The following is a 24,792-nucleotide window of genomic DNA, read 5'->3' as shown; positions in this document are numbered from 1 at the left end:
GCCTTTCCCTAACACTCAGCAGATGCTCTGCAAGCTTTTTCAACTCATTAAAGCAGCAGAGTCACCCCCATTCCAGCCCCAACCCCCCCCCAAAAAAAAAGAAAAAAAAACCAGAAACCCCACCAAAAAAAAAAAATCAAAAAAACCCTCCTCCGTAACTTTCTGCTAGATTTGTTTTCTGTCATTTTTCTGAGCTATGTCAGCTAGCAAATGCTGAGATGGCATAAGGGAATTAGGCCAGATGCATAAAATCCTCCCTCCAGCAGTGACCTCTGGGTGGTCACCACTTCTTGAGAAGCTTTCAGCTGCACAGTGCTCTATTTTTTTTTTATTCTTTTTTTTTTTAACTTGATCACTTTAATGTCAGGCTGAAGTGGAGGATGTAGCTCCTACATCACCACTGAGACACAGGAAAACCTAACCCAATCTCTGCACATTTTGCTCTGGAAGACACATACATTCATCTGCCTCACACTGTGCAAAGCATTTGATGCTGTCTTGCATGACATCCCTGTAGCTAAACTTGAGAGACATGGATTTGGCTGGATGGTTACAAAATTGGGGTCAACAAGTCAATGTCCAAATGGAGACCAATAACAACTGACACTCTTCAGGAGTCAGTGTTGGGACCAGCGCTGTTCAACATCTTTGTCAGCAACACAAACAGTGGGATTGAGTGTGCCCTCAGCAAGTTTGCCAATGGCACCAAGCTGTGTTGTGTGGTCAACACGCTACAGGGAAGGGATGCCATCCAAAGGGATCTGTTGAGGGAACAAACTTGAGAGGTAGGCTTGCATAGGTTAGACATTAGCAAGAAGTTCTTTACTGTGACGGTGGTGAGGCACTGGAACAAGTTGCTCAGAGAAGCTGTGGCTGCCCCATCCCTGGCAGTGTTCAAGGCCAGGCTGAATGGTGCTTTTTGCCACCTGATCTAGTGGAAGGTGTCTCTGCCCATGGCAGCTGGGGCTGGACCTATATGATTTTTAAGGGCCCTTTCAACCCAAACCATTCACATTTATAGATTTTATTGTCTTATAGCATAAGAGGGAAAACCACCAAAAAATATTCAAATGCGCATTCTACCATGTATACTGCATTAGTGTATTATTCAATTTTAAGACTGAACTGGTAGAAAGTGCAAATAAAAAGTTAAAATCAAGAGTATACATCACTTTCTTCATGTGGCATAGTTTTTTTTGCAGTGGTTGCAAAGATGGCAGAGGTAATTCTAATGAAAATAGTGCCTAGCAAGTTTGTAAGGCTATGTAGTACTGAAACTCAGGTTATGAATATAGTTAAAGAACTAGAAAAATATTTCAAGTTAGGCTTATAGAGGGCTTCCAGGGCAGTAACAGGGGAATAAAATACAAAAAAAGAGCATGTTTAGCAATATTGACATTAACATTCTCTATAAAACCCTAGTGCCTTATTATTATTTGTAGTACAGCATTTAAATTAAGGCTTCTGAATCCAAACTTAAGGAAACCATATTCAAGAATTTTGACCAAGAATCTATAGAAGTGTCCATTCAATAGAAAGGCTACAAATACATTTTAAAACAATCATTTAACTAAGTAATTAAACTTTGGCATCACCTGGACCTACCAGATAGAGCTATGAACTTACTTAATGAAAACTGATCATTTAAGGTTTAAAAAGTATGTTTCCTTTTTTTTGCTCCCATGTGTTCATGGGAGACTGACTAAATGAGTGCAACCAAAATTGCTGGAGACAGAAACTCATACTATAAGTTGTTCTTAAGCTACAAGAAAAAAGCAAATCTAAAAGGCAAGATGAATCACTTCTTCTTTCTAAAACTGTGTACAAAAAATGCCTGTATTTTATGTAAACATCTTTGGTTACTGAACATTTTTATAGTTGATTTTCATCTTTCTCCTTGGCAAATGAGCACATATAAACACACTAATCAAAATGATCACACCAGTGTATTGAGTATCAAATGTAGATCTACACTTTCTAATGTTTCCAACATCTTTGGAATTCAAAGTGTCATGCTTAATTGTTGTTATAGCAGCTGACCACAAAAATGGACTGCAACCACACAGCTGACAGTTTTATTTAATGGCCATTTGCCTAAAAAAGTAGTAAACAACACTTTTTTTTTCAGTTCTGCTCATGCATTTAAGTATAAAGCTTTATCTCTGATATGCATGGCTGTACCAGGAACAGTGTAAATACACACTATTCATTTTCTAAAAGCTCAGTTGTAAGCACATCTGCATCTCAGAGTACAGCAAGATGTTTCCAAGCCTATCCATTTAACATAAAATGCACTGATTTTTACTACTGTTCTCATGAGTTCCACATATATATTGCCTTTACATATTTTAAATATCCCATCCATATTGTAGGATAACATTCATAATGTGACTCAAGACACAAAGCCTGTTACAGATAAAACCAAAAGTTATGTGAAAAAAATGTAGGTCCTTCAACTCAGTTTTCACAGCACCCTACAACAGGCTTAAAGGAAAGCTCATACTGGACAGGCTTCCCAGCTCGCTAATAAACAACCGCTGATTAACAAAATATCTCTGTAAGAAATATGCAAAGCCTTACCCCAGTCCAATTTCTCTCTATATTAAAATCCACTTCTGTTCTTTGACGGGTAGGAGACTGATAATTGGCCTTTCACCCAGAGATAAACTAAGAATTCCTGTCCCTCCTCCTGGCACACTGCATACTTGTTTCATTCCAAGGTTGATAACCTCAGAGACTTGGTATTCTCAATTGCTAAAGCACTGTGACAGTTACTCCACTTGCATGTTCCTACTGGGCATCCAAAGGACCTAGTCCGATTTCTGAAGCAACCAAAGGCCATTCTATTTAAGGCCCTACACTTATAACACCAGTTACTAATCACAGCTTCACTTTTCCCTCTGCCCACAGCGTAAAAATCACCTCCCCAGTTGTATGGATGGTAATTGAACTACCAAGCCAAGGGGTAAAAACACAAAGGCAATATTCTTGAAATACTAACTAACAAAAGTAAATCATGCTTTCATTGACACAAGTGGAACAAAAGCACAGACAAGAGGGAGCAGGAAGTAACAAGCAAGGAAACAGAACCATTGGCAGGGGTGTGTAGTGGAAACACACACACACCAAAACAAAATGTTATCTCCAGATGCTTGTTGCAAAGCACCATTAGCTCCCTATAGGGGGAGGTCTGGAATCTATGGGCAGTACTGCCTTAAGTTCTACAATGGCAAAGCTACAGGAAGAGAAGTTCATAGGCAGGACCATGAAGATCCCATTATTTCTGTTTAACTTGTTAGGGGCCCTTGGCTATGCCATAACCCTGATTTTGTGAAGATAAGAAATGTAATTCCATTGAGCACACGGCCCTAGTAACTACATAACAAAAGGAACACAAAAAACACACAAACTCTTTGGTTCTTAAATATGTTTCGTATCTTTGAACAGAGCCTCTGAGCTGGTTCTCAATTTTCTTTTCGGTAAACTTTAACAAAGGCTGGTGCTACAACTGTTTTATAAGCATGTGACACAATTAAGCAAGCCATTTTTGTGAACACTGGAACTTACCCTGTCTGCTCCTCCCCACCCTCCAGTTAGATTCTTTGCTGTGTAGCAATATGGCAAACTCGTACTACAGTGGATAAACCAGGAATGTGAATTTGTCTGCTAACCTATTTTCATGAAGCTTGTGGAAAACTAACTTTGAACTGTTTCTGCTCTGTCAAAGTTAATCAAAAGCAACAGAGAAGTTCAAAATGTCTTGAGCGTCAGTAGGGAGAGGCTGACAGAAAGGATTACTCTGCAGGAAAAACAAACTGAAAAGTACATTCTCTCACAAAAACATTCTGTCAAATCATTGCAGAGCTGTGCATTTAATAGGTCATACAGTAACACACTCAGCTGATGAAAATATATACATGGTTTGACTAGGATATTCATCTTCTCAACTAGCTATCCCCATATGATTACATTCTGTTAGCAGGATGGACAGGTTTAGGATTTAGACTTTTTCCCATACTTGGCTCTGCTCACAATTTCCATCTCACTTTTGCACCTGGCAGCTCCTACCAGAGTGCTTACCAGCCAGCAGAGGCTGTGAAAACAAGAAATAGGAGAGCAAGTCACCCTAACTCAGTATTTCACATGCCCTTCTTCCCCCCCCCCCCAGCTTTCACAAGCTCCTACGGCTGTGGCTGCTGCCTTGCCAGCCAAGCTGATGACAACAGCCTGGTGAACTGGAGGAGGCTGCAGGAAACAAAAAATCAGCTGGACACAGACAACAGGAACAGAAGCAGCTACCAGCCGGGTTCACAGCTTTTCCCCTTGACCGACTCGAGCTAGGTCATCAAAACTCTTTATACCTGGCAAAACTTCAGCCTCTGGAGTTACTTAGCAAATAAAGATACTTTGCATCTCAGATCCTGTACGTTAGATCAGTCCATACTAATCAATCCAAACTAATGTTCAGCATCAGTTTTAGAGCTGAATCAATTAAGTGTACATGGAAATGAAATAATAGTCCTTCGACTAAATACAAAAGCTTAAATAGCAACAAAGCACACCCTTCCTCCAATACCTTCACTGCTTTCCCAAAACACTTCAACAGTATAAGCTGTTTACACTTCAGAGGCAAGTGCATACAATAGGCATAGAGCTTGTTTTCAACACAGTAAAGAAATAATTACCCTGAACTTTCAGCCTCCCACCTGCAATTCCTCCCTAAAAGAAACAATTGCAAGGCTAAACAGTGATTTAGCTGAATGGCTGTATGTTGGCACTGTGATTCAACAGCCTACAAAGTACTGGTATGAAGTAATTCCTATACATACTTAATGACCAACAAAGCTCATAGCAACAAACAACAGTAAAAGGAACTTGTAATTTCCTAGTCCTGGAGCTGTTCAACCTGCTACCTCTAGAATCATTTATGCTTTGAGAATAAAGGGTAAATTCTTCCCTTTCATTCTCTGCTGGAGAGATTTAATAGCAAAAATATAGCAGACTTCATGCCTACAATACTTAGTTGAACCAAAGTTCCTTATGGTAACTGATTAACAGCCCTATTATTCAGTAAGTGAACACTGCACAATGTTTGTGTTTTGACTTCAGCTTTATATATCTTACACTGAATCTTTCAGGAAGACAACAATTCACATTTACAACACTGCTACCATTTTCTGGGTCCAGTTCAGGAACATATATATATCCCTGTCCTGGAGAACAATTCATCAGGTGCTACACTCCAATATAAAGCAAACATTCTCTGGTACCTTCCTGAAAGATAGGCAAAGGCAAGAAAACAGCATGATATTAGTATTAATTGGGTAGCAATTCTTTTACTCTGCTGTTCTTGTGAGGAAGTAAACACCTATTTGCACTGAAGGATGCTGCAGAGAAGAGTAGAAAGTAATCCAGAAGCCATTAATTTCAGTGTAAAATTAAGCATCCACATCAGGCTCTGAATAGTTATTCAGGAAACAATACAATAAACTTGAATGAGAAAAATACGGTTAAAAAAATGCAGCAGCTGAGGCAGCATTTATCCTGCAGTTAATGTTTTCACCTAAAAACTTAACCCTGCAAGAATGCTGGTGGCTCTGTACTTGATAGCCCGTACCTGGTGGCTTCGAGGCAAGATACCATGGTCATTAAATTTACACATAAAAATAGAGCTGAACTGTTCTTATGAAATTAGCCTGCAAATAAAACTGTAAAGAAAAATACAGTCTACAGAATTTTCTTAGATCATAAGATCTTCAGTGTACAGAACTGTCCACACAGGTCCTGAAAGGACTTATTCTATCTCCCACACTTGGGGACCTCACAGACACTGAGGTCTGTAAACCAAATGCAAGACATTATTTTGGCTTACATTTTATAAGCATTACCTACAGACCTCCAAATAATTTGCTTTTCAAATCCCTCTCTGTATTGTATCCCTGTTTGCTCACTTTCTCAGAAGAGTGAGCCTCAAAATCCTGTGACTAAACAGAATCAGATTAGCCCAAATTAATTAATGGGGAGGTGAGAATAGTTAGCAAGTATAAAAATGCATATATATTTTCTTTTTCTTTCATAAAAGCTGATTCTTGGAAGCCTGACTTGAGAAAAGCACTTATAGCATTCATCTGTATCACTTCTGGCAATATGCCATGTCATGAAGCTGTTGGAAAGAACTCTCAGCCCTATTTGGAATTAGATTAAATTAGATGAAAAAGAGACCAGACCTAATTTGGCAAGATCCACACAAAGAAACAGCTTAAGGTCAAAGGCTTAAGTTTAGGACAAAATAGCTGTTGCCATTTTTTCAGTTTTATGCCAAAAATACTTCCCATTTCTGATTTAAGGCACCTTCTCTCACTGATACATGATGAGCATTTCCCATTTTTTAGCTTCTGTGGCCTCTGGAGCAAGCAAGCCAATTTCTGGTTTCATTTTCTTCTCAGCGTGCAGGCAAGCCCCTTCATAGAAAATTAAATAAACTAAAAATATCCTACAGCAGTCCAAAAGAAACAAGGCTTTATATTTGTCCTCTCACTTCAAGAAGTACACTACAGAACTGAGTATAACTGTTTACATAAAAAAAATAGCAATTACAAATTCCTCTTTGGTAGTTTAGATGGCTAAGTTTTTAGTCTTTCCCCATCCACTCCTTTCTTTAAGCTGGCATTCATCAGTGATCATGCTGAGTTTCTTTCTATCTCTAATTCAAACAATCCATACACTGCAGAAACATCCAAGTATTTTTCCAGGTTCTCCTAGAATTCTTCCTTATCTAATACTCACCAAGAAAGTGCTCAAGATTTGCCAATGCTAACATCGCTGGTGTTCTTTTGTTGGTAATGCTACAGAAATATTAAGAAGATAAGGAAACCTTTTACTTTGTTTCTCCCATCCTGATGACATCAAACAAAACCACTTATTTTGAGCAAAGGAAACAGTTTTGGAAACACCCCAGAGAGAAATCATGTACAAGATTACTAGAAACTGAAAATAGACTAACAATTTGTATTTCTGCTATTGTATAAAGATCCAAACTACAGAAGAACCTACACATACAGAGAGAAGATTAAATAAAAGAATTTCTCACTACTCTATAAAAAGTGTGCAATGAACAAGAAGTCTTGGAAAAGAACTGACTGTCTAGGTGTGCATACAGGAAAAGGTCAGTTTGTGAAAACTGCCTTCTTCCTAGATCCAAGCCCACCTGTAGCAAGTCATAAATACCTGATCATGTAGCACGACTTTGGATTATTAAAATTCAAGCCTAATGGTCATTTATATTCTAGGAACAATTAGGAGTGGTGTATGTTTACACACTTAAATGCACACATTCACTTAGCCATATCCAGTGATGTCTAGAACTATAGGACAAAGAAGAACAGGAGGGAATTCACGTTACAGAAGTTAACAGTGGGAGGAAGGATATTACCATCCCCTCTCCTCTAGCAAATTTGTATTGTGACTTTAAACAAAACAAACTTACTAAATAACAGTCTAGGCAAAGCTTTAGTTTCATACCAAATACGATTTTCAGAAAGTGACTCCAGAAATCTGGAATCAGGTTCACATGTACAATTCATGAAAGTCTCCTTTCTGCCCATCACAATTTTAAGTGTTTCTTTGACCATATTTCACCTTTGACCATTTCATATTTGACCATTTCACCTTTGAAGAGGAAGGTCTATTTGCAAAATAGGACTCTAGTCTTTCTTTCTATTGACCTATTAGATAGGGTTAAGATCAGCAAACAACTTTCTTAAGGATTGATAAACCTTTTAAATGATCAGTCTCTCAGGCATCTGTCTGTGATACAGTTGTAAAGTTTATCACAAGACATCATTTAATGTTGCTTATTTTCTAAATTTTAAGGCTGAAATCCACCATGACCTGATTTACATAAAATTGCTGGTTCTTGTTTTAGCCCTCCTCCATAGTCTGTATCATGCTGGCTCTTGGGTACACAGCAGATGAGTTTTTTTTCCCTGCCTGTTCAGTGAGGGCTGCCTGAACATAAACAGACTGTTAAGACAGAGGGAGACAGAAAAAAGTAAGCCCCGGTTCTATCCCCCAGATCTGGGATTTTCCTGCTTAGTTTGGGTTGCAGGTACCTGGAAAGTTCCTCATTAACATCACATCCATTGTGTTTGTCACTTCTAAGGAAGTGAAAGCACTCAAGAATTGCCAGACCCATTTGCATTTGCTTCAGACACTAGTTAAACATCAATGAGCATAGCAAGTCCATTCTTGCCACAGAAATTTAAAGTTCAAGGTTTGCAATAGGCTTACCAAACAAGAAAACACAAACTGGGGCTGTGTCTGATACCAACTGTTCTTTCAGTTTCTTTTAAGGCATCCCTCAGAACATTCTGCCTGGATTCTTCTCACCGCAATACACACAGGGCATTGGGGTAGCTGTAAACTATGGAATCTCTCCGACACGATCTGCAGGCAAAATCTTACACTTCCCACATTCACCTTACCACAGGAGAAACTCATTGTATTCTGCCTTTCAACTCCAAGTGTCAGCAAAAATGCAAGTAAACAATGTTGCAGCTTCTCTCAAAACCGCACCTCATTTTTTGATGTGGAAACTCTAGGGTTCCATCACAGAAAGGAATGCATAGAACCTCCTGGTTTCTCAAAGAACAAAGTCCATCTGCTAATCCTGAAGTGTTCCACCTTGGCTGACAGCACATCACTCTATCAGCTATATTTTATTTTTTGTTGGACAAGAAAGAATGTGCCTAAAAAACAAACAAAAAGAAAAAAAAATCACACAAAACCAAACAAAGCCACAAACAAAAAACAAACACTTTACATCACATTTTCATAGACACTGGTATTTGGATCTGACTTACACTGCAGGATGCTAGCTAGGGTGGGGGGAGTTGCAAATCTCAGTATTGCACATGATCCAAAACCAGAATGTAATTAAAACGTTTCAACAGGAACATACCACAATCAATAGCTCTACAATAGAAGACCATTAAATTAAATCTTATCTCATATATAAGCTGACCACTATTTTAAACTTATGTCAAATAAAAGAAAATTCCATAATGTCAATGAAGTTAGAGACCAAGTCACATAAAAATAGAACCATGCCTTCAAAGGGTTCAAAAGACCTTTACCTTGTCTTACCCATGTTTGTAAAGGTCCAGATAAGTGTCAGGCTTGCCAGATGCTACCTGGACAATTTGGCCATTGGCAAACACAGGTGTCAGGAGAGCAAGACTCAGCACATGAGTGAGATCTAACACTGAAGGACAGTGTAGGTGAAGGAGCACCTTCACCTACAGTTGTGCTCACAAGTCTGATCTCCCTCCTCCCTGTTATAGTTCCTGCACTCCCTCAACACCAGTCACGCCCTGCTTGATTCCCCTGCACCCTATTTTATGATACCAGCTTTGCCATTTACTAGTCTTTAGTTTTGTTTCTAATCTTGCTCTTGCCTGGCACATAACAGGTGCAATTCCTTCAAGCACTCCAGTTCCATGCCTACACTCTAAGTCCCATGCCTGTGGCTGACTCTTTCCTAAACCTGTCTCTAATCAGTTTGCTCTAATCTGTTAGGCTTGAGCATCCACACACCAGTCAAAAATCCCTGTAGGCACCTAAAGAAGCATTTCTACAGATGAAGGGTTCTCAGTTATGGAAATCAGTTAAATGCAGAGATGCACACTTTATCCCTAGAAACCCTTAGACTTTGAGAAGTATTGGTATCTCTGTGACAGTGTGGGATATCTATTAAGACAGATTAAAATTGATCACTAAACGTTTTGCACTTAAAAGTAGTAACTTTGATTAAAGACAATCTCTGAGCACAGGAATTTACAGTGCAGAGACTCCATCCAAGATAATTCTCAGCTATCAGGCCATGCAGTGTGATAAACTTAGCACTGAGATTAAGGCCTACAATAACAGTAATCATCCAAATCCTTTTGAGGAATAAAAACAAGAATACTTGACCTAAACCTCCAGTGTTCCGACACAAGAAGTTCAGATTGCCCTGCAATAATGACAGAGTGAGGATTAGTGGATATACCCAAGCTACTTGTGACCATAAACATGGCTGTGTTTAGGCTGTTGTAATCTGTGCCCCAAGACACCCTGAAGTTATTTGCTTAGAACCGATGTTCAGCAAGTCCTAGAAGCTATGGAAAATATGCCAAAATTAGTGCAGTCCTGCACAGTTTATAACTCCTACCAAAACTATAAAGATCCTGAAGAATCGTGAAGAGACTGGGAAAACACGTTAACATGCCAAAAGCATTTGGTTGAATGTGATACTCTCTAGTAACTGTTGGGGTGGGAGGGGGTAAGCAATAAGAAGGGAAAGAATACCTAGAATATTTGAAGTTCATATATTTAAAATATTTTCAAACCAGAAACTGGGTGCAAGTCTCCAAACATTCCTTAAGTTCTGAATTGCAAGACTTATTTTCACTTGTTCACCTAATTAAACACAGGACAAGAACTGTTCGTATATAAATGCAAACTGGAGAATTTTCTGCTAGTAATAAAATACATCACAAAATACATGTTTCTTCCGTTTCAAAGCATTTTATTACAATTTAGTAAAGATTAATATTACTATGTTACCATCTTCAATTTATTTTTCTATTGAGCATGCAATTTTCTACTTGGCTAATCATTTAAACATGAATGCACACATCACTGAGCCCCAGTTGAAGAGCACCGAGTTCATTTATTAGAAGTCAGCCATGCTAAAGAACTGAAAGCAGATAAACAGAGTTTTACTGCTGACTAACATCAAAACAAGATCAGTTTTCATACAGGTCCATCCCCACCCAAGCTGTGACAGGGCATGGGTAAAGGAGAAAAATTAGCACAACACATTCTTTTCTTTAGTAATTCTTATTTGTTATTTATAGTAATTGTTATTTAAATATAAATCATGATTTTCATAAGGAATAACCACCTCTGAGTTGAATACAGATTAAAAAAAATGCCTATACCACATTAAGATATACATTAAAAAAGAATAAACAGTGTATTGCTACCTGATTTCTTTGCTTGCAAAAGGTTTAACTGGTAGTGAAGTGAAACATCTCTGGATTCATTTTCAAATTAAACTAATTTTTTACAACTAGCAGGTGTGCAGCATGGTGGCATCAATAAAAGCTTTTGCTCATTATTAGATAACCCAGTGAGTTTGTCCTCTCAAACTACCGTGTACAAGCATACAAAGATCTGTTTATCACCATGACTGAAACAATACAGACATTGATACTTGTTATAAAGCAAAGTAATAATTAACTGGAAGAGTTACTAAACACAGGAAAGAACACATTCTGCAAAATGGAAGAGGTTTTATATTTAGCATGATGAGAATATCACAAAGCTCCAGGCAGTGCTTTGGGGGGATCACTGGTTCTTATGGACAAAAGCATTACCAACATTAAGCAAGCTTTTTGACCCAGAGAATAATCAGGCACGTAGTAGTCACAAGGATCTGCCAGGAAAGCAGAGAAGAAACATTATGACAAGAGTGGCAAACATCTACCCACTCTTACAAGCAAGAGAGATCACCAACAAAACAGCTGGCAAGATGCTGGGGGCAGCTATATGACAAATCTAAGTTAAACAGCAAGGAAATTCCTTCTGTCAGGGAAACTGCAAGACACTTACACATTGGCAGAGGACTTTGGAGGAGCTGTAGTCCTAAAAGCACTGTTTGCAGTTAAGTGACTGGCAATAGAAATTCAACCTTCATTTCTGCTCAGCTGGCCCCATACATTAACCCCACTGAGAGATGTGGGGTTCTCTGCGTTCTGTTTCATGTTGGGAGATTTGGTTACACAGGACACAATGCTAAATACAAAAAAAAAAAAAAAAACCACACAAAAAAAAAACAAAACCGACAAACCAAAATGCAGAGAGAGGTATTTTCCTTGACAAGTGCCAAGAGTTAAACAGGCACAGTTAAAAATAGACACCCTCCCCCAGGGAATTACAGAGCAGTCAGTCTCACCTCTGTGCCTGGCAAAATCTTGGAGCAGATTCTCCTGGAAGGCATGCTAAGGCACATGAAAAACAACAAGGTGCTTGGTGACAGCCAGCATGGCTTCACTAAGGGGAAATCCTGCCTGACCAATTTGGTGGCCTACGATGGGACTACAGAACTGATTTGCACTGACAACAAGATTTCAGAGCATGCAGCAGTCCCAGAGATCAGAGGTCACCCACTGCAGTACTCAGGAGTTCCCTATAACACTGATGGGAAGCATCAAGATCTCAAAAGAGAAATTAAATACTAGTTTTTATTGTCTGGTTGGGAGTGGGCAGGAGAAGTGCTGTTTGTTTAGTGGTTTTTGTTTTGTTCATTTGCTTTCATGTGTGTGGCTTCTTTTTTATTGGAAGAAGATTCAGCGGGCTTAGGAAGGTAAGATTGTATCTTAATCCACTGGGCACAGGTCTTGCATTTCACTAGAAGTTGGGGGATTCCTAGTAAAATAAATTCAATATTGTCTTTCTCAAAGAGACCACCACCAAGCAGTGCAAGTTTTATTATTATCTACGTAATCATTATGAAAGTGAACAAAAAATTGCTGTTGAAGTAGAAAATGTTACTGTAATGTCAGATAAAAAGAGACACTCTAGCACCAAAATCAGCTTCAAAATTTCTATTAATGTCAGCAGGTTTTTGAGCCCATCTATATCACAATTAGTTAAATATAAGGCTATTTCTTAATGACCAGCTTTCTATTCCAGATTAATTTTAATGACAGCCAAACACATCTAGGTATACAGGGGAAACCGTAACACCTGCATCACACACAGCAAAAATGATCAATAAAGCTTTCATGCAACCATGGAAGACAGCATCTGTATGAGATGCCTTGCCAAAACTAACAACTGAGCACCCAGGACCTGACAGAAGTACTAGCAAAGGACATACTCAGAACTGCTGAAGGTACCGCTGATGGACAGGAAAGACTCAAGATTGTCCTTCTACCCCTTCTTCAGCTAAACCTCTCATCTTCCAGAGGTCATGCTACATAGGCCCCCTCCTTCCTTAACAGACACCAGTATTCTAGGTTGAAGCTTCTTCAGAGTGGCTGCCAAACATGCAAACCAGCAGGACAGATACAAGCACCTGGAGTCAGAGTTTCAGGCACCAACATCATTATAGTAGAAATAATTTGGCTGCTGAGACCTCTTACCGATATTACTCCCCTAGCATCTGGCCATACGTACTGACTGGTTATCTGCTCCCTTTGTTTCATATCTCTGTGACACTTCTTTCCCAGTTGTTATTACATAAAATTCAAATGTATATACACTTTGAATCAGTTTTTACATATAAAAAACTGAGAGTGTATATATACATCAATAATTCATTCTTCTAAATATTTCAACTCTAGAATTTCAGCTCTGAGAAGCTGCTCTACATTTCATCCAAATCTTTCTTCCAATCAGCTCTCAAAACAGATATGAATAAATAAATAAATAAATAAACTGTCAATTCTCCATACTGCTACCACTCATTTCCCTGGCCATTACATCACCTAAATTAGTATTCCACAATAGGATTGTATAGTCTTAAGGTCTGTTATTAAGAGGAACCGCATTTTTTCCAACCCCGGTGACAGCTCACTATTCAGCACCTAGAAGTCAAACCAGTCAGCAGCTCTGCACATGCAAGGGACAGAGCCAATTACACTTCCTTAACCTTACAGACTCTGCTACGGTACAAAGCCTAGAAGAAGGCATAAACTATTGAGTGACAGTGGTGAGTATGGATGACAAGAACTAACAGCTGTGATTCCACCCAATACAAAATAATGTAACTTTTTAATAGAAATATTGGTAAGAAATTACAGCAATGTAGTTTTTGTTTCAGCCAGTAGAAATGATCACATATAGCAGCAATCACACAGCACTTTCATCCTCTAGCTAGAGACAGCTGCAGTAGAATTGATTACTATTTATTAACTGTTGCAGTATTATTACTTTAACAGAATTTACTATATGAAACTCACTATAATGTGTGAAGGTCAAATCGTTCATACATTATACTTAGTACACAACTTGTATCAGTGCTTTACAAGGTTCTTAAAGTCTGGAATTCTGCAGAGTACTGTATATTGTTTTAGCTTAAAAAAAACAAACAAACCCCTAACAATGACTGAGTGACTAGTACAGCTGGATTTGCTATGCTCACATCAGCAACAACTGTCACAAAAACAAATGGGTTATACATAATAAACCAAAACATTCAAGTGGTTTATTTACACTAGTATTGAAGGTTTTTTTCAGATACTAGTGTCCTTCATGCAGAAAGCATAACACGCTTATCATGCTAAACTGCCAAAATCATCTGCAGTATGTGGAATTGGCATAAAAATAAGCAGATGATGAAGTTACAGGTGCCCAGGACAATTCTTCTCCTTTCATGGAGCAATCTGAATGGTATTTCTTTTTGTTTCTTGAATGTCACAGTCGAGTTAAATGTACCATGCAGCTGACTAAATAAAATTACTTTAGACTCTTCCATTACAATACACTGGTTTTGTTAAGAAACCAGTAAAAGCAATAACCATAAAATGTACAAGGTTTATGGGATTTGCTGTTACTTATTAGCATCTTTTTATACACTACACATTCACATATCCTCTTAATCTTATCTATATATTATCTATAAAAAGTTCTGTTTCTAAGCTTTTTTCTCCCCAGTGTGTAACCTTTGCAATAACCATATTTGGTATAATCTCCCCTCCCCCCAGCAGGGAACATATTTGAGCTCAGTATAAGGTTAATAATCTTTGTACATTTGCTTTTCAAGCTAAAGATCACTACTGAATATTGTATTTTCTTTTGTTACTGTTTGATCAAGGGAATATTGTTCAACAACATCACGTTCTTTAACAAGTTCTTTAGGAAGATGGACACATTAAAGACAAGGGAAAGAGACTGCAGGGAAGAGACAGGCATTTCATTAGTTATGATGATTGGAACAAATGCAACATAAAATGAAAGGTTCTTAATCTCTTCAGATGCATGTTGTTACCTAGTTGTATCACTGTAACATGCCATTCTAAACTGCTTCTAACAATCCAGTATAACTCATTTGCAGAACAAAGGACATTTCCATTTCAAAGCTGTTCAAATCTAGCAAAAAAATGTAGTTGTTTTTATCTCAAAAAACCAAACCTGTCACAGTGGAACTATAGGAGTATCAAAACAAGTGGTGAGAAAGAGCCACACAAATAAGCAACAATTTTAAAGCTGCCAACCGGGGCAAGACAATCTTTAAAGGACCGTTACTGAGAACCCTGCCTAGAATTATGACTCTCTTGGAGAAAGACTGTTTCTTTACCTGTGTCAGACTTCATGATGAGCACGAGTGCCGATAAAATCTGAAAATACTTGTATGCCAGCAATGTTGGCATTCCAATTAATAAATCAATCACAATTCATAATAAATATTAAAAATAGGCAGCTGAGTTATTGTCCAGATGAGCTGCAGATTGAGCTTAATGTTTGGAAGAGTGATTATAAGCAGCACAAGATTCCCCTGTCCTCTCCCACATAAGCCCAAAGGACTGATGTACACAGAGAACTGCTGATGGTGATGGAGAGGGGCAGGAGGAATGTTAACAATCTTCCCCTTTTGACCCACATCAAGACTAAGATCACAAAGCAGTTTTGCAGGAATAGAGTCGATGAAAAGAAATGCAGGTCTCACACAGTAAAGTATGCTGAACTGACAGACTGATGCATGTGCAGTCTTCCCTCCTCCCCACTTCTTTTTTAGGGGGGGGGAGCTTGTTTGATTTATGACTCAATTAGAACAATAGACTGTATACATTATCTTTATATCAAAACTATTGCTGTTTTTCATGAGACTTGATAAAGCAACTTCATTCAGGAGTTACTGCACCTCTTACTGCTAGTCTCAGACATTTCCACCAAACAAGGGTAAACACATCACTATTTTTCAGACCCTTTCAGAAAGATACTGTTTTCCAGTGGGTTTCCCTAGAATGCCATATTAGCTTGTATGTACGGATCATTGGAAAAGTTTATTACTCTTCAGATGTCACATTTTCTCTGAATTCATTTACCTTGCTACCTCTGACATCTGAGTTTTAAACAGCACAATGCTTATTTATGAAACATTACATCACTGAAATCAGAGGAAAGTCTCAATGCATTTACATAACATCTTCTGTAGCAATGAAAACAAGTAGCAAAGCACCTGCCCTGATCCCTGCCACAACTTTGCTACAGTCCATCTCTCCCCAACTACAGCAACAGAACACTCTTCAAAACTGTGCTGTAAGCTGCATCACCAAAATTACTAAAGGCTGCAAAATCTGTATCAATATAGGGAAAAGCAATAACTTCAAAAACAAGAGTACCCTACTGAATTAAAGTAATTTCACAGAGCGATATCAACGGGAAGGAAGCCAGTAAATAAATGGGTTTTTTTCCACAAAGGACTGCAAGGATAACCAGAGCATGGTAGATTTGATGCAGCAAAGGAGGAGGAAAGAGGGGAACAGCACAACAGAAAAAGTACTCTACTGTTTTCAGGTATTAAGGCACTGGAACCAGATGATGAAACTATAGGCTGAGCTCCCAGCCTAGGATACAAGCACAGAGTCTCAGACTAAGCAAGTCTCAAGTTAAGCCCTGTGAACTGCATATGCTCCTGAATATAAAAATCCCTGCACTGTTCTACACAGAAAATTTGTAAGAGGTGAATGCCATTTAGAAGTTCTTGCCTTTTCCTTTTTCACTGTAGCTTATTCCCACCAGAGGCTCCTATCCCAGAGTAAGTCTGACTCACATTTGCAAAGTCATGACCTGTGAAACTTGCCTTCTCAGACATACCCTTACATGCTCTTTCTGAAGCATTCTTTGAACAGGAGCAAGCAGAATCAAGGTGTAGAGGAAAATAACAGAGGAAATGGGTTCTGCCATCCTACCAGATACACAAAACCCTGAATCACACCTATAGATCTTTCACCTACAAAATGGGGTCATGTCTGTAGCACAAGCCATTCCTTGTAAAAATGAATGCCACAGAGCAAGTCCATATCCTGAAACATACTGGATTTGTACCCAGTCTTTGTCAGGTTGCAAGTACAGTAGCCTGTACCCGAAGAATCTGACATGAATTCCCCAAATAAAGTAAAGCAGGCTTACGAAGCTGTGCAGAAAAATAATCAGATTCTTACACAACACTATGAATGTAATGAGGCAAATTATGCCATTACAGAGGCTCAGGTTAAATAAAAACCAAGATGCTTATGCTACCTCAGCCAGAGCACAAAGCAGCTGACCCACATAATATTAAAAAGGACATGGAAAGTAACAACTTTAGACATCGTACAGTTTTAAAAAAAAACACATAACAAAAGGTTTAAGGCAAGATACTTAGAAGCCACATGAATATTCAACTTTTCCTAATTTAAAGCCCAATGAAATTTTAACACAATATCTCAGTAGCTATTACGCCTAAAATCTCCAAAAACTTCAAGAGCAAGGCTAGGTGTGTATTATATTCTCAAGTGAAGTGTTGTAAGCAGCTGTTAAGAATATCTTCCATCTTTGACTTCCTTTGCCTCACCACTTACCACACCTTAAAGGCAACTTGCCTTTAAGGTTCTGGGTGATATATGTTCATGTACCTCAGATATTACACAATGGAGTCATATGACTTGAGATATAGGACAATAACATAATTACTGTGCCTTAAATCTAATCTCTGATGAGATAGTCGCTTACAGAAATGGCTTAGGATATCTATAAAAACAAAAGAAAATCAAAACCACCACCAAAATAAAACACACCATGCACACCTTGTAGTTTCTCTTTTTAAATAAATTTTAACACTCATACTGAGTTACGTGTTCTCGCCCCCTACACATCCCCAACCCCTCTTTTCTTTTTATTGTCTTCTACAGTTTTTCCTTCAAAGATTATTGTAAAGTCATTGCTACTCTTTCTGGTTTTACCAAGTTAATTAACCTCTCCCTTAATGTCTATCACATAATTACCATATATTAACTGGGGTTTTTTTAATATTGTGGAATACTTCTACCTATCATTAGATGACTCTTTCTTTTTAGAAGTCTTTTTTTCTTTCCCTGAGTACAATATTGATATTAGTACAGAAGGCTGGCTGACCCAACTTTTATGTTAAGATTTCAGTGTTTTATTATGCCCCAAAGATAAAATCTAAAGAGCACATTAAGGTCACTTGGCCTTGTAAAATTCTCCCTCCGCATTTACAAGACTCCTCACCCAGCTGCCTCAATAAACTTTACACATCAATCCCCAAGCAGCTTCATAAAAGGGTCAGTCCTGCAGTACAGAAGCAAAGCAGCCTGCTTCTTGGGATTCCTTCACAGCACAAACAAACAGAAAGCTCCAAAATAAAAGTAAAGTAGTAGAGAAACAAGGAAAAGTTTTAATGGCTCAAATTAACTGTACTCAGTAAGCAGCAACTGCAGTTCTGCTGCTTACCCCATCCCCCATGAGCCTTGCTTTCCCATTGAAAGAGATGGACTCTTCTGCTTTTAAAATCTGTCGTAGGTTCATACATAGACCAGACTTATCTCAGCAAGAAAAGTGAAGAATAAAACTAATAATCAATTTTTCAGCTTTGTCAAACCCTATTCTTTGGCATGACTCAGACTTCTCTGCACATTAAATCCAAACAGTTTGAGGATGAATTTTCTTTGACCCAGTCCTAAAGCTAAACAGGTGTTTTGAGGAAACCAAACCTGCACAGAAATTGGTCTGTAGCCCAAGGCTCCACTAAACTGTTAAAGTGACAGAAATAAGTCTGAGCTTACAGCATGGAAAAGAGAAATTAAGTAAAATGTCCCTCCCCCTAAAAAATGAGGGCAAGAAACAGAAAAGCAGGTGATGTTTTAAGAGTGAGAGACATGCAACAAAAATCTACCAAGCAAAACCAAACAAGTCATTTACATATAATGTTTGCAAGAAAATGGACACTTCCTCCCACAGAGCACTTCGGACTTCTAACTTTCAAATCCAGAAGAAAAATAGATGCAGCTGCCCAAACATCTTCCTAATGCTAGATAACTCCTCACCAACTGCGCAATCATCACCTTCAACACAGCAACAGGCAGAAATTCTGAGACAATAAAAAAATAAAAGCAGAACTACATCTCTTGATTATTAGGTCAGCATGGGGTCATTCATAACCTTTCCAATCTCTGCCTTTTCATAGAGCAAGCTAATTGCCATGAAAGCTAGAGAATCCATACTCCTTTATTTAAAACAAAAAACCCACACACTTAAAAATAGTACTAGTAACAATAGCAAGCAAATATCATAAAACCAACTTACTTTGGTTCTACACAAGTTATCTGAAAATAAACTCCATTAGGACTGCTTTAAAAACACTTTCCAAATATGATTTATCACAGAGGCTTTAAAGCCTGAAATAAAAACTCTATAAAGACTCTCAATAAGAAACAAGTACTTATATTACATGCACATCACCAACTACTCTGCCATTGCAGAATGTTACTTTATTTCTCCTACTAAAAGGAGCTGTCATCACACCTGTTTAAAATAAGACAGAAGGTCAGTGCAGAAGCTCAGCCAGCTCTTGCTTTAGCACTAGCAACACAGGGCAGATGCGAAGGTTTCAGCCCATGAATGCAGCTGACTACAGCTATACTACACTGAACTCCTTTCATTAGCTCATAATGTTTTCTAAGTTATTATTATCAGATAGACTCAATAATCCCTACTAATAAAGTCTTGATGCATACATCAGATATAATATGGAAACTTTGAACAATTTCTCCTTTGAAGGGCACCAACCTAGCTATACCCCTGGAGAATAACTCTCTAGATTTTAAAGCAATTGAAGGCAAATATGGTACCTTTTCCTCTTTAACAAGTCAGTAGGAACTGAAGTTTTACATGGATTTAACAGAAGAAATTACAGTATCATTAAGTAGCTAATACTAGATTCATTTTTGTGGGATATCACAGGGCAGTGTAAAAGGATCATCTACTTCTCCAAGAATAAACACAGTGAGTTTTGCTCAAACCTGAGCAAAGACTGTAAGAGTAAAAAACCTTTAAGTGAACAAGGCAACAACTGACACGAGCAAAGCAAGATCCTCAGAATTTCACCATCACCCTAGTCAATATTTTAATAAAGCGATTTTCTTTGCTGTTGTCTTCATCCTCCTCACCCATTGTCAGCCTGCAACATACCCTCTCTACAAAGACATACTACATCCCAAATAGCAAGTACAACAGAAACAGACAGCGCAAACAACTATTATTTCATATGTATTTTATGTGAATGCTAATGTAATTCAACAGGTGAGAGAAAAAGCTAATCAACACCAGCCATCAGACTGTACCTGCAAGTTACCAAAACAGTAGCAAAGTTGTGGCATCGCTTAACTACTGAAGATGAGACTAACAGTTTGGAGTTCCCTCTTTTTCCCCTCTTTCAGATATTAAAAAAGAAGCAACATTATTTCCTATTTTGCCTAATTTTTTTCAGGGAAGAAAGGAATGGAATGCAAGCTAGTTTTATGACATTAAAAAAAAAAATTTGAAGCCATTTTGAAGTATTTATTTCAGAAAATTCCAACTTCAAAACTCTTATTTTCCTTCTCAGACATGTCACCATTATAAATACCTATTTAACATTATGCATTTCAGAGTTGAAGCATAAAACCCATAGAAGTCTTTTCTGTTACACTCTTGCCCCAGGTTCTATGCCACTCTCTGCGTCTCTAGAAAAAGATACCAAGTGCCATGAGCTTTATTAAAAAAATTAAAAAAAATTTAAAAAAAAAAGGAAAAAAAAGCACTTCCTTAGGCAAATTCATCATCAAACTCCCTCATAGAGTTAATAAAGCTTTGCCTGATTAAAGACTGGAAACCCATGCTTTTCCCAGATTAATGCAGCATGCCACATCCTATTTTGTCATACTGACAGCCATGCCAATAGGAGTAAGAGTACCATTGTCAACAAAACCTGATACATGGGAAATGTTCACACTTCAGACAACAGAAGAGTGGCAAAAAATTACTTTTAATAGGTAATCAGCCACTGCAGTATTATGTCAACAGTTTCTACATGGTGTCAAGACCACTGAATTTTGAGAAACAGAAATCTAAATAGTTTGGAGGAAAATAAAAAACCAAACAAACAAACAAACAAAAAAAAAAGGTAAACTGGTAAAAAAGTAGGATAAAACCAGAATAGAGAACAGTGGCAAGAACTTAACTATATTGAGCATTTATCTAGAATTGAGACTCAGATAGTCTGGTCTGTATACTATACAGACAGTTTAGGGACTTGGGGGTTGATTACTTTTGGGTTGGGTTTTGAAGTTTGGTGGGGGTATTTTTTGTTTGCTTTTTTAGGGTTTTTTGGTTTTGTTTTGTTTTTTTTTTTTTTTTTAACTACAGGAATACCTCTCCCCACATTTTTCAATGACCAAAGAAATTCCAGGTTTATTATCATTTTTCAGAGCACCCATGGTTGGATTTGTGGTCCTACAGATCACAATTGAAAGCTTATTCTGTGAAATAACTTTTACTTGAACATTAGATTTTTCCATGAGAATAACATGACTTTAATATTTGAACACAGGTTGGGTTTCTTCTTCCCCTGCACAGCCATATGACCAACCAATCTCCTCTCCCCACCAATGTTCCCCTTAAAACTAAGTTCAGTTTTAAGTGGCAAAATATAAAAAAGTGTAAGTTTCTCATTTCTGAAATTCAAAGTCAGGTCTCCTTACAGTACTGTAAATTGGCCACACATAAAAACTTCAGAAAAAGCAGCACTGTCAGTGACCTACAAGGATAATGCTGGAGGGAAAAAAAAAAAAAAAAAACTATGAAAAAGTCACAGGGCCAATAAATTAGTATCTGGAGAAGATGGGAGAGGTGATGATTTTTTCAGTAACAAAAAACCTCAACCTTAACCTCTGGCAAGTATCAGCATAGCAGCAGCCCATGATAGTACAGTATCATTTTATAACAGAAGTCAAGTGATGAGCATTAGCAATTTTCCCACAGGAAGTGTCTAGGACATCAGAGAGAGATTTGTGACAGCAGAAAAGCCTCTTGTGAGCTCACAAAAAACACTGTTTCAAAACATGTCCCCACTTTCAACACTAGACATGAATAGTGTCTGAAAATCTGAGCATTTTACACACCCCAAAACTTGGGGGGATGAAAAAAACCCGACCACACAAAGAAATACCCTAAAAATTGAAAGCCTGACCTAACAGTCTGCAGAAAACAATGGGAAATCTGCTGCCCTTGATGGTCTGAAAGACCAGAGCCCAGAGGACAAAGCTGAGTCTCCCCAAAAGTCCTGAAGCTACTCCAAATACAAGATGTAACATCCACAGTTTGGAGACAGAACAGCTTCTTTAGGGACTCAATGCTTCAAGGCTTTCAACATGGCCTAGATTACAAACCTTTCAGAATAAGCCTGGAAGCTGCTCACTTTGTGAACACACCAGAGGTCACATTTTCTCCATTTATTCTTGAGCCAACTGTTGAAAAAGATGAAGGGAAAAATGCCCGTAGTGTTGACACCACAGCAAGACGTTCTGTCTTCACATCCTAGGTGCTCTCCTTCAAACATAGGTCTCACAGAATGAAGAAGTTACAAGTAGGGGGAACAGCAGCTATCTGAGCCAGAACTTGAGAGGACCTGGCTACCAGGACAGTGCTTTGCTTCTAGACGATCAGTCCTCTTGTGGCACTAATTTATACTCCATTTTAAAGCATGAACAGTAGACAAATTTGAGGGAGAAACATGAGAAATCCTAGTGCTCTACAACAAGGGAGATAACTGGACAAAGGAGATGGGATATTAAATGCTTCAAGTAATAGAAAATGTGGCATTAAAAGCAGGGAGGTTTAATAATTAAAGATACCAACTTCACACACATACACACACACACACACACACACACACACACACACAAAAGGATAAAGCTGATGCAGCCCTCATCAATTATAGCTTTAATCTTAGTTTTCAGTTTTAGTTTCAGTAGTTCTGGGCATATAGCCCAAAGGAGAAAAAAAAATAAAAAAAAATAGAAAACTAAACCAACAAAAACCGCCAAAACAACTCCCCTCACATTTATCATACTTTTGCAATCCTTTAAAACTTACTTTTACTGGGAGAAGTGTCATTTTGCTGGTCCGACATTGTGTAACAGACCAAAATATGCTCTTTCTTTGCCCTGAGAACACAGTTCTTCACAGTTAAAACTGATTATGCCATTTGTGTTCAGCTGGAAAAATGGCAGACCAGTCCACTCACTCGTGACACAAGGAAGCATTTGTCAGCATGACAATCAGAAAGTGAACACATCAAATACCTCAGGGCACACAACACCGTGGCAAAGCTCCTTCACCTGACCCTGGGACTAACCACTGTGGAGGAGGGAGAACAGGGAGAACAACCCTCATGGCCACCCACACCACACTGCAGCAAAGTTTTCCACAGCACCTTCTCTTCACCTGCCCTGCTGCTGGCAAAAACAACACTGGTTTGACACAGACACCCTTCTGTTGTCCCCCAGGTGACAGTGTTACGTCGGCCACCACATTCCCACCAGCGACTCGCAGGACTGGTGTCCAGGCATCAGGTGAGGATAGAGACTCTACCCTCACCCCAAAGGGTTCTCAGCCTCCATCCCACAAGCGCATCGCCGATTCATGACTGAGATGTGAAAAACAAGCAAGCCAGGCAAACCAAGCACACGCCATACACTAACTAGTTACCAGCGAGTTGAAGCGCTTTATTCCTAACAGCACGAGCGTTAACGTATGGCCATGCCGCTGCTTCACAAGACGTTTTCGACAGCTTTTGGCCCAGGAGACGCAGAGCAACGCTCCCCTCCCGCCCGGCTTGAGCAGCAGGCAGGCCCCGGACACAGAGCTGGGGCTTCAGCCTTCACACCTGGCCGAGGCGGGGGCCGCGCAGCGCCGCTCCCCTCACTCCGGGGTGCCCCGGGGAAGGCGCTGCCAGGCGGCGCCCGTTAACCGCGGCAGCGCGAGCCGCTCATCTCTCGGTGCGGACGCGCTCCACGCCGCAATCGCAGCCCGGAGCCACCGTCGGTGTCGCCGTTCGCAGCCCGGCGGGCGCTAGCCCCTCTCCGCCGGGAACGGAGAAGGGAAGAAGGGAGAAGAAGAAAAGGAGGAAAAGCAGAAGGAGCCGCCGGCACCGGCGCCGTGCCCTCAGCCCGCTCGACGGCAGCGGTGCGGGACCGAGAAGTGCGCGCTCACCTGGTCTCTGCCGCCCCGTCCCGCGGGACGGGAGGAGGAGGAGGCGGAGGCCATGTTGCAGCGCTCCCAGGCACCTCTCCTCACCTCGCCCAGCGCGGGGGCAGAGCCGTCCCGGGCTCACCCCGACCGGCGGGCGGGCCTGCCCCTCGCGGCAGCCACCGCCCCCTCAGGTGGAGCCGAGCCCCTCCGGTGCCTCTCTTCCTGCGGCAGGCAGGACAGGGGCGGGCTCGCTCGAATCCCGGGCCCGGCCGCTCGCTCCGGGGGCTGCCGTTGTCCCGCCCCGTCTCTAGGCAGCGGGGCGCGGCCTGGAGGCTGCGGCCCTCGACGGCAGGGGCGGCCGGGCACTGCCAGCACGCATGACCTCCCACACCGAGGTGCCCTGCGGTGGGGAGAGCGCTGCGAGGTCTCCCCTGCGAGAAAGCCAGAGAGGGGCAGGTACCAGAGGGTTCAGAAGGGCCAGAGAACACCCGCGCCGCGCCGGAGCCCCCC

At 39.8% G+C, this 24,792-nt stretch overlaps 1 protein-coding gene across 1 annotated transcript in view; it reads right to left on the bottom strand.

The window, feature by feature from the left end:
• The window catches only part of ANK3 (ankyrin 3), a 382,424-nt gene extending 357,870 nt beyond the window's left edge, over positions 1–24,554 (bottom strand). The window contains exon 1 of the mRNA XM_061374052.1: positions 24,304–24,554. Coding sequence (XP_061230036.1) covers positions 24,304–24,357 — 54 coding nt within the window. The 5' untranslated portion in view covers positions 24,358–24,554. The remainder of the gene's footprint in view (positions 1–24,303) is intronic.
• Between the last annotated feature and the right edge of the window lie 238 nt (positions 24,555–24,792).

This window comes from Neopsephotus bourkii, unplaced genomic scaffold (assembly GCF_033783945.1).
Source record: "Neopsephotus bourkii isolate Nb327-2 ecotype Australia unplaced genomic scaffold, CSIRO-AGI_Nbou_v1 NB_1634, whole genome shotgun sequence".
Taxonomy (NCBI): Eukaryota; Metazoa; Chordata; class Aves; order Psittaciformes; family Psittacidae; genus Neopsephotus; species Neopsephotus bourkii.
The sequence above is the reverse complement of the archived record's forward strand: the minus strand, read 5'-3'. Positions and strand labels throughout refer to the sequence as shown.